Source organism: Pseudochaenichthys georgianus, chromosome 11 (assembly GCF_902827115.2).
Source record: "Pseudochaenichthys georgianus chromosome 11, fPseGeo1.2, whole genome shotgun sequence".
Taxonomy (NCBI): domain Eukaryota; kingdom Metazoa; phylum Chordata; class Actinopteri; order Perciformes; family Channichthyidae; genus Pseudochaenichthys; species Pseudochaenichthys georgianus.
In genome coordinates this window covers 8,141,531-8,152,586 of record NC_047513.1, presented here as the reverse complement: position 1 = coordinate 8,152,586, position 11,056 = coordinate 8,141,531, and the positions used below count along the sequence as shown (strand labels likewise).

Sequence of the window (11,056 nt, the reverse complement as noted above, 5' to 3'; positions counted from 1 at the left end):
GGGTGACTGTGGGCTGTAAACAAAATGGTAACCATGTTTCTCCTTCCAAATGACTTAAAAAAAAAAATACACTTATGGACATTTTCATATAAACTCTAAAAGTAAGTATATGAATGATGTCGGCAGTGATGTAAATGTACACTGCTTATTAGAGAAAAACTATCGTGGTGATATACATGTAGTCCAAGATTTACAAAATAAATGTCTACCTATAGCCTAGGCCCTACATAGATACAACAAATCTGAAAAACGTCACGCTTTCAAAAATTCTACATCGGTGCATACAATGGTACCATTTTAAAGGCCAATTTGTGCTGCAAATGACAGTCAGACATATACAAATATTTTGTCGATGATACATTTCTAAAGACAAAAATGACCAAACAACTCTTCTCTAATGAGATTTAGTTATTGATTCGTCTAACAAGTATTTTTCAATTCATACAATAATAATTTAATTTTGACTTATATAATTTAGTCAATTATATTTACAAAAATGAGAAGAAGCACGTTTTCAAAGCCAAAGTTAATGTATTCAAATAGCTTATTTGTCTGATAAACAACTGGGGAAACAAAGATTAAATATAGATTTTTTTATTAGAGAATGAATAAAGCCAAGGTGTAACTTCTGAAAAGTTTTTGACACTTTACCTTTAATTGTTATATATGAAATGTCCAAATTGAAATGCCTAATAAATACTTTTTTATTTGGAGTCACATAGCATACCGTTTGATCAATTGACAGATCACTCTATTAAATGAGGTCGCTGACACTAATTCAGCACGTGAAACTGCTAGGTTTAATTGAATAATCGAATAATTGACCAATAATTTAATGTCTAACAAACCTAACCCATTCACACACATCAAATGCAGAACATTTATAAATGGTCAGAATACCAAGCAAAACAAGAGTAGGTTTTTACTGCAAGCATATTTTTAATACAAAAACAGAACAAAAACATTGTTTATAATTTGAGTTTTTAGTTTTAATTGTACACAATTGACTCCTATAGTAACACCCCTCCCTCCATGTTTTCGACATCACACAGAGTAGCACAGCATCAAAAGGTGGAGGACTCGTCTCCTGCGCCCCGAATCCCCCTCCCCTCAGAGAGACAATAAATAAATAAAAATCACCTTAAGATGTCTTCTTTCTTACTGTAATTTCATTAGTTTTTCATAAACTTCATCTCTCACACTGAGATAACACAGAGACAACTCTGCCCCGCCAGTGACGGGCATTTGAAAAAAAGCCTAGAAGAAACGCTGGGGACGGACATGAGGCAGGACAACCCGCTCTCATTGGTCTGCTCTGACCAGGTCTCCTGTCAGTCATATTTGTAGTTCTCTCTACACATGAAGGGCAAACCCCTTTGGTCGTGGTCTGGGAATTGTAGTCATTAGCAAACAAAGAGAAAAGAACAAACAAGGCTGTCACCAGAACCAGCGACCTAGTGAGTAATGTAATGTTACAATGAAGTAGAAACACACAAACGGAGCGGACCACTTCCTTGGTACAAAAAAACACAATTTCTTTAACCATAATACTACATCACACTCCGCAAACGGTGATATGACATGAAACTGAAAAATAAATAGATTTTTCTTTCAAGCTAGATAACAAAAGTACAACTGGATTATAAATTAACCAGAAAACAATGAGAAGAAAAACAAAAAAAGGACATTCGCAAATTAAAATGTTTGCATACAGTGACTCATGTCAATGACCTCTATCATTTCCTGTAACAAATACACACATTAAACACACCACCTTGTGTGTGTGTGTGTGCTGCTGAGTTGCTCAGGGCGACGCAGCGTAGACATTGAGGTGGGACTGCAGAGGAAGAGACAATTAGTGCATGCTGGTTGTCGAACATCGGGTTACACATGTCATATATTGTCAGTAATGTGCTGTTAGTGAGTGTCACCTTAAAAATAGTCCTCTCTTTTGCCAGTTTGTGATATCCTGTTGGATTGTTACGCCGGCATGTGACCAAACCACACCGCCCTTTGCTGAAATGCACACACACACAAGGCTGATGTTACGTTCCAGCGGTCGAGAGGAGTCTGCGCTGCGGTGCGAGTGTGTGAGTGTTTGCTCCGTCACCACCACCCATCCTCTGAGTCTGAGGTTAGACGGTGTGTGTGTGTGTGTGTGTGTGTGTCGGACAACGTTTTCCCGCCTCCCCACACACAGATCTGCTGAGGTGAGCGTTTCCCTACCAACCAGTCCAGAGGAAGAGACATGGCAGTCGTTGCATATTTTCTTTTTAGACTCATCGCAGAGGCATCTGGCCCACAAGCCAAAATAATGACCCACAATTCTCTCTTTCTTTTTTTTTCTCTCCTGAATTTCATTTGGGCTTTCTTTGTTTTTGCAGCCGTGGTGGTGGCGTGTCCCACTCCCTACCCTGCTTCTCTTTGAAAACGTGTGTATTTGTGTCAGTGTGGGATAAAGCAGTTTAAAGACTTTCTCTGTTTCTGCGTCGGTTAGGGACAGAAGTGAGTAAGTAAGGCAGCATCACGTCAAGTCACGTTGGGGTTTGGTTCCACGCTTGGGGGGGAACTTTTGAAAGACAAAGCAGGAGACTGGAAGGCAAAATGGGGTCGCTTCTTAAAGGGGAAAAGTCGGTTTTTGACCCCACAGAATCTGACCTGGGACCAGAATCCCTCCTCCTGTTGTGCACGTTTTCTCAGTCCGTCCATGAGAGCGGGGAAAGAGTGAGAAGGAGATTCACCATCCTATCCATCTCCTTCTTTCCCCTGGAAAATGTCACAGTGCACAAACTCTCCTCGAGCCCTGTTAGATGGACTCAGATTGAAGAGCTGGTGCACCGATGATACTCGCTTCCACTCCAGTCTTTCTATTGCTGAATTATTTTTTCGCGGCCCCCTGGGTCTTTGGGCTGGGGGCTTTTTTAGAGATGGTGGGTATCTTGGATGGTTTGGCCCCGGGTCGTCGTGGTGTGTCCGAGGCGTCGGAGCAGACGGAGTGGGCGTCCTGCAGCTCCGAGGCGTCCGAAGCGTCGCTGCCTCTTCGGCTGCTGGCTCTGCTGCCTGCCCGGCTGCCCGCTCGGCTTGCCTGCCCGCTCGCTGTGGACCCCCCTCGCTTCGGATCTAGCAAGGACAGGAGAGAAGAGAATTGGGCTTAATCAAGAAGCAGAGCATTGGTTTCTTAAAGGGAAATTAGGGCAGGGCTTTGTGGGTGGTAATGTTGGTCATTTCATCTGCCTAAAACATCTCAATAGATATAAGAGCATTTCTCTTCAGATCCATGGGCCCCAGAGGAGGAATCCTTCCGATTTGATTGACCCATGACATCTATTTAACCCAACCACGTGGTTAACGTTTTCACATATAAGTGAGATATCTCCATAGAGCGACAGTACATTTTGTAGAAACATAATCTAGCGCCACAGGTAAGGTTCATATTGATATAAAAATGTCTCCACAGCTTCAGATGGATTTCCATGAAACTGCAACAAGTTTAATAAATCTTCAACTTTTCATCTAGCGTCATCATCAGTTTAAAACGTTAATTTATCCTACATTTTGGCTGTACCCGCAAAACTAACGACATTCCCTTAACCTTAACTGTGTTGTGTGTTAAGTGCTAATTACCAACAACAATCTAAGAAGATAAACATTATACCTGATAAATGCTTATGTTAGCGTTTAGCTTATGTTAGCGTTTAGCTTACGCACCGCTGTGCCTAGTTAGGACCATATAGACTAGGCACTAGCATGACTGCAGACTCTTGGTTTCATATGGTTGAAGATTAAATAATAAAGTTAAAAACTCAGTTTTTATATATAAAAGATGTGAGCGTTGTCTCACCAGCGCGTGCCGGTTTTCCGGAGAGCGGCGTTCCTCCGTTCTCTCCGCTCAGCGAGCCTCGGCTGGAGTGGAACGTCGGTCTCTTCAGTTTGGACCCCGACGCGGCCCCCTGCAGAACAACATCAGGACACATCAGCTGAGGAGAACTACACAGCAGTATTTCAAACCATCACAATACACCAAAACAAACAAACAAACATCACATACACATTGACATGTGATATAACAACAAATGATAACCATACAAAGACACGCACTTCTCTAAGAATGATACATATCATTTTGAACGGTTTGTATTTATATATTCCATAAGAGGAGTTAAGCATTGATCTTTATTATAGTAAAGAAATGCTATTTTATTACTATATCAACTTAATATCATTTTGTTTTAAAAGATTGCTATTGCAATTGAGAAGTGAAAACACTTTGAAGGTTCATCATCCCATTCAAATATTCATATAATAAAGGTTTTCTATAAAAAATATAAATTTAAATAAATGAAAACCCTGTAAAATAAAGAACAGACTATAAAAAACAGTTGGGAAAGGATTGTTTTTGATTTACTCATTTCTTTAACACATTTTTTCAACTCTACATTAAATAAGTGATAAGAGTTGGGCCCAAAATCAAATTAATTCTAATTTGAACTATTTATTTCATTGTCTTATATTTTATCTAATTGTATCTTAATCTAGTTTTATTTATATTTTGAATTCTCTATTGTCATTAATGATATTCTAATCATTGAATCTCTTAGCACTGTCATGTGTTGCTCTGCAAAGACACTGAGACAGATGTGTTTTGTGATATTGGGCTTAAACAATAAACTTGATTTGATCAAACTGCTTTTATGACGTTCCTAAAGTCGTTCTATATCATGATCAATAACCTTGGTAAAACACACGAGAAATATAGTCCTGTTGAAAAGCCTGCAACTTCCAAATGTCATGTTTCATGTTTTAGCTCGACCACCTTGTTTGTTCTGGAAGGTTGGAACAGTTTCAGAACTCTCCGACGATGAGGTCATCTTTTATACAAACATAAAAACCACGTCACACAGCCTTAGTTTCTACGTGTTGGTGTGTGATCACCCGGGAGTGTGCGTTAGTGCAGTAGCGGTTCAGGGGAGTGGGTCGGGTGGAGCAGGGGGGTGGGCGGCTGGGTGAGTGTGTTACCTCGTGCCCGGGACTGGTGGGGCTGTGAGCGAGGTCGGGGCAGCACTGGCACTTGGATGGCGTTGGAGTTTTACTGTGTGTCAGCCAGGGCTTGGCATAGTCACGGGAGTGAGTATGGGAGGACTGAAGGAAGGAAGGAAAGGGAGCAAGGAAGGATGGATGGAAAGAAGGAAGGGTGGAGGAGAGCAAAGCAGCAAAAGAGAAGAGCAAACAAAGGAAGGAGGAAGTTATGGAGGGAAGGGAATGAGCATTTGGAAAGCGAGGAAGTGCAGCGCAGTGTGTTTTTGTGCAAAAGTGATTTTTTTTTTTAAACCGAGAACCCAACCATGTAGAGAGTACGATTTTGTTGGCAGGTTAGCAGGAAAAGGCAAAAAGATGAATGAGAACAAAAACAAAAAATAAATTACAGTTAAGGATGTGGTGACAACAACAACAACAACAACAACAACAACAACAACAACAGGAGGATGACAACAACTACTGAACAATGTGTGACACACACACACACACACACACACACACACATTCACACTATAATCCAAAGAAAAATGGTGCTAACAAATGTCACGAGCATCAAAGCTTGACAGAGGCAGTACCTCAACTCTTGATTTAATTAAACATATGTTTAATACTCTATAGCTTTCTGCTAAATTAAACATATGTTTAATGCTCTATAGCTTTCTGCTAAATTAAACATATGTTTAATGCTCTATAGCTTTCTGCTAAATTAAACATATGTTTAATGCTCTATAGCCTTCTGCTAAATTAAACATATGTTTAATGCTCTATAGCTTTCTGCTATGCAACTGCACATTTTTTGTCTGTGTTAAAATTGATGGTGTTTTATTTTTAAAAACACCATCAATGTTCCCTAGCAATGATGCCCTTTGCGTTTTAACTCAGTGTGAACACAATGAAGATGACGTATTTTTTAAATTAAAATTGGAGACACATTTCAAATCAAATGTATCCTTAATTTATTTGTATTCTTTTTAAATGTAGAACATGTTGGTTGTGTTGTATAAAACTGCTTCATGCATGACTTGTATTCCTGTTGTCATGGATGCAGTGGACATTATGAAGAGACAAACTTCATTAAGGACCAAACAGTCCATGGAAAGCCCTCTGATGTGATCTCTTACCCTGGATGATGCAGAGGCCGTGGGTGTGGCGGGGGCCGAGGGGAGCGAGGCCCCGCTGTGGGAGGCCGAGGCCGAGGAGGAGGAACGGGTGGGCGAGGCGTTACGGGACCCCGGCTTGGAGCGCCGCCCTCGGGACCGGAAGGCGGCCAGACCCTGAGACGCCCCCTCAGGGAGGATGAACTTCTCCCTCAGCTCCAGGTTGGTGCGGCCCCGAGCTGCAGAGAGACACAACAGTCTGTTAGGGGGGGCTCACAGTTCTCCTCCAGCAGGGGGCGGCAGAGGCAGCAAGCACAGTGAGGGAGAGAGTCAGTGCTTCAACTGCAGACTTCAAAGTCCGTGCATGTGTCATTCGAGAGTGCACGTGAGGGGTTCAGAGGTTAATAAGTGCAGTTTTTAAGGGGAGAGGTGAGTGACTGTGTTTGAGAGCTAACATAGAAGTAAATGAATTAAATTGATACGCAACGAAAGTGGACACGCTTTGGAGACACAGTGTCATCGCTGCAGACAGATTCCCCACTTAACTCCAGTGGTCTTTTTCACCACCGTGGAAAATATTTTTCATAACTACGGAAATTGTTCTTCTCAATAAGATATAATAACAAAACTGCTAATACGGTGCTGATTAAAGAGTTTGGGGAAAAACGCTCGTCTGTTTTCCTCCAGAGGATTTCGTTGCATATGTGCCAATTCTCAACCGGCTTCGTGTTGTTGCAATGCTCACCTTCCACCCGTCTGCTCCAGTCAGTTAGACAACACCACATGACACGGTCTCTGACATACGGTAAACTTTTGCCAGCAGTGGGCCGGTAATACTGCAACACGTTGCAATGACACAAAGCCTGCTGAAAATCATTGCAAATCTACAGGATGTGGTGTGACCTGATTCATATGCATCATTTTACCTTTTAAAAAGACTGTAATGTTGTTCATTCAATATATGTTGAGCATTTAACAGACAGTATTTCCCATAAGCTTCGGTACTTCAAAGGCTAACAATGCGGCTTAACAGATAAGTCTATGGGGGAGTCGGGTAAGTCAAGCATATATTGAATAACAGCAGACAGAGAGCTATAGAAGGTGGTGAAAAAGAGGCTAGCCTGTCTGACGCTGACTCTCTGGAAGCATATTTCCCATCATGTTAAACCCTTCCTTGTAGCAATGGCAAGTGTCTCCAGTTTAGTGAAAAGAATGCCCACATACTTTCATTGCGTATTTGCATGAGAACATCTACGGTTTGGTGGGAGCAAAAAGCACAGCCTCTCTTCTCTCGTTTTTCACCAATGTCTCCCAGTGGAATTTATTTTCCTTCTCCCTGCGGAGAAGCGTCTGTGCTGTGTCTCACAGAGCGTGTATGAGAACATGTGGAGGTCATGCCTGCTTTATGCTTAGCGGGAGATTGCCCAGAGATTCAGGGTTTCTCCTTTTTTTATAACACACTCAGCAGCATTCTCGTACAGAAAGTAGAGCAGCAGCCCCAGCAGACAACAACAAGCCTGGAGAAGCCAGCCACAGAGAGAGAGAGAGAGAGAGAGAGAGAGAGAGAGAGAGAGAGAGAGAGAGAGAGAGACAGACACAAAGGAAATATGGTAGAGAAACAAACTAATAAAGAGAGTGTGAGAAGTCCAAAAAAAGAAGAGTAAGAGAGAATAGAAGGCTGCAGCTAGCCGTAACAGCAGTGCAACTCCTAGCCTTGCAGCCATCGTCCCTAGCAACCGAACAGCAAGGCGGCTCAATTAAACGGGTGCACCCTGCAATTAGGTCCCCCCTCACCGCCACCCAGCCAGGTGCACCCTGTAATTGTGTCTCCCACCAACCAGCCTTCACATTTAAAGGAGCCACGTTGGAAGCCAGCGCTGTTAGGAACCCAGGCTGGCCACTCCCAGGTCTTACACTCACTGTCTGCGGAGCATGTGAGGAGTTTACTTTTTTACATTAGAGAAAGAACACATCCGAGCACTAGAACAATATAACGTTGTTTTAGTGTTATAGCAGCTGCAAACTGAACTGTCTTTCTTAACGATATTAAGTTAAGTCATAACTTACTAATAATGATTATAACTAATAACAGACCAATAACACATCATGTAATAAGTTATTAGATCATTGGCTGGTTAATACATTATAAGCTGGGGTAGCTATCACTATTTTTAAGTTGTATTTATTATCAAGTGTCACAGACAATTGCTCTTAGGATGTATTATTAGACATATAGATCTCTTTGAAGAGGCTTTGTCCCATGACAACAAAATAATAATAAACTTATCAATAAAAACGTATTGTATTGTGATTGAGTTATTATCACATTCCAGGTAAGTTCAAACTTAAACTTGAATTAGAAGTAGATGATTAAGTTATTACATTGACAGTAGTTATTGCACTATTGGCTGCTACATACAATATGTCTTATTTTCTGCTAGGCCTCTCCACTCATGCTTCTTTTATTGCTCAACATTTTATTCATTTGAAGTATATTTTTTCAAAAAAGAACTTCAGAAAATAGAATTAAAAGAAATATCAAGACCAGGGGTTGGCCAGCTCCTGCTTTGGTGTGAGTGAAGGAAGCATGATTTGCATGTAGCACAAAGACAAGACATCAATGCCTCAACACACACACCTGACAGTTAGAAACACACACACACACACACACACACACACACACACACACACACACACACACACACACACACACACACACACACACACACACACACACACACACACACACACACACACACACACACACACACACACACACACACACACACACACACACACACACACACACACACACACACACACACACACACACACCTGACAGTTAGAAACACACACACACAGTATATATATGAAGACACACAGCCGAGGTTAAAGATGGAGACTGACAGCTGAACGACTGACGGATGGAGAGTGAGAGAGGAGCAGAGAGAAAGAGGAAGGGTAGATACCTCGGCAGCAGAAATAGCCAGGAGTGACTGTCACTGAGAGACAAAGAGACCGTGTGAAATACAGCATGCTCATCGAGGAATGAAGAAACGTCTCACACATAAAGATATCACTTCTCAGAAACAGAAACAGAAACACACACACACACACACACACACACACACACACACACACACACACACACACACACACACACACACACACACACACACACACACACACACACACACACACACACACACACACACACACACACACACACACACACACACACACACACACACACACACACACACACACACACACACACACACACACACACACACACACACACACACACACACACACACACACACGTCAGTGACCCCTGAGAATAGTGTAGAACAACGAGTCAGATTATCAGAACTTGCATGAGGGGCAACAACCGGGAGGAAGAGCAGAACAGTGGGGAGACATAACATTGGTCAGGTGATCAGTCAGCAAGGCACAGCAACAAACCAGAGGAGGAGAGAGGAGGAGAACACAGAGGAAGAAAATAGAAGGCTTTTGGAAGAGGTAGTCCAGGAGAGAGAGAGAGAGAGAGAGAGAGAGAGAGAGAGAGAGAGAGAGAGAGAGAGAGAGAGAGAGAGGAACAGAGACAGGCTGTTAGGAGAGAGTGGAAGCGTACGGGAGAGGGAAGTCCAACCTATACGAGATGAGATGGAGCTACTGGAATCGGAGCGGAGGATCTTAAGTCCAGGGTGTTGCACTGGAGAAAGAGAAAAAAGGAGGGAGGGTGGGAGGGAGGAAGAAGTAGAGAACTGAGGACCATGCACCATGCAATACTACCGTTTTATTTGAAAGAGAATGAATCAAATAAGACAGGATAGAATCAGAAATAAAATGTGATAAGGTCAAATGATTAACTTGAGGGATAAGAGATGAAGAGGGATAAGAGATGAAGAGGGAAAGGAGATGAAGAGGGAAAGGAGATGAAGAGGGAAACACCAGATGTAGACGACACTGTAGGATACGCTGGAGAGAGGAGTGGGGGGGGGGGCAGCGGTTCACTGCATCACCTGCTGACAGGCAACTCCACACACGCTGTTTCCCTTCAGCTCACTGCACTCATCTGCATGTTGTCTCTTCCTTCTGTCAAGAGCTCGGTGCAGGAACCACGAACGTGTTTGTTTTCGTAAAGGACACGGGGAGGGTGTGTTTGTGGAAGTGTTGGAGCCCGACCAAGAGACATAATAAGGCCCTTTATTGACTTTTTAAACATATCTTAAAAAAGTTTTTCAGCCGTTTCTTTCGCGATAGAAAAACCCCCATTTTAAACCAATCCTTCGGTATCGTTTTGAGTGTATATATCATGGCGTAATATGCGTATATGAAGTAAGATACAATTGCAGTACAAATATCTCAAATGTAGGAATAGCAAGAGAACGGAAGAAGTTCTATTGAAGAATAGATTAAAGAACAGGATGATTGAGTCTTTGGTGACATGTTTTTTTTATAATCTAAAATGTTTGCCCAAACCAGGTAACATATGCTGTTCTCAGGTTCATACTTGTATTTCAGGTTTATACTAAAACATGTTTAAATACTTTAACACAATATGTTTCTCATATTGTTTGTCTGGATTCACCCAAAACGCCCCGTTTTAGCGCCTGTCTCTTCAAGACCACCTCTCAAAAAAAGTTGTTTATTACTTTTATAGATTCTATAATCCTAAATATGTTAAGAACAAAACTCCTGATTAAAGTCATTTGGAGGTTTAAAGGGTACCTTTAGAAAGTACAGTACAAATAAATTAAAAAACTTAAATTCATAAATTAACCAAAATATAGAAGATATACTTCAAAACTGTTTATCTTGAAAAAAATTAACTATTATCTGACCCAAAGAAAATCCTTATCAGTCGGGCTCTTAATGAATATGAATGCCTGAAAGTGAGACAAGAGGGAACTAATGTG

The 11,056-nt window shown here is 41.7% G+C and overlaps 1 protein-coding gene across 1 annotated transcript in view; it reads right to left on the bottom strand.

Annotated features, from left to right (window-relative positions):
• Positions 1-915: 915 nt before the first annotated feature.
• Positions 916-11,056, bottom strand: part of LOC117455659 (microtubule-actin cross-linking factor 1, isoforms 1/2/3/4/5-like) — a 256,966-nt gene continuing 246,825 nt past the window's right edge. Inside the window, exons 102-107 of the mRNA XM_071204800.1 lie at positions 9,769-9,849; positions 9,104-9,136; positions 6,159-6,373; positions 5,017-5,139; positions 3,842-3,950; positions 916-3,120 (exon numbers count right to left, since the gene is read on the bottom strand). Coding sequence (XP_071060901.1) covers positions 2,879-3,120; positions 3,842-3,950; positions 5,017-5,139; positions 6,159-6,373; positions 9,104-9,136; positions 9,769-9,849 — 803 coding nt within the window. The 3' untranslated portion in view covers positions 916-2,878. The remainder of the gene's footprint in view (positions 3,121-3,841; positions 3,951-5,016; positions 5,140-6,158; positions 6,374-9,103; positions 9,137-9,768; positions 9,850-11,056) is intronic.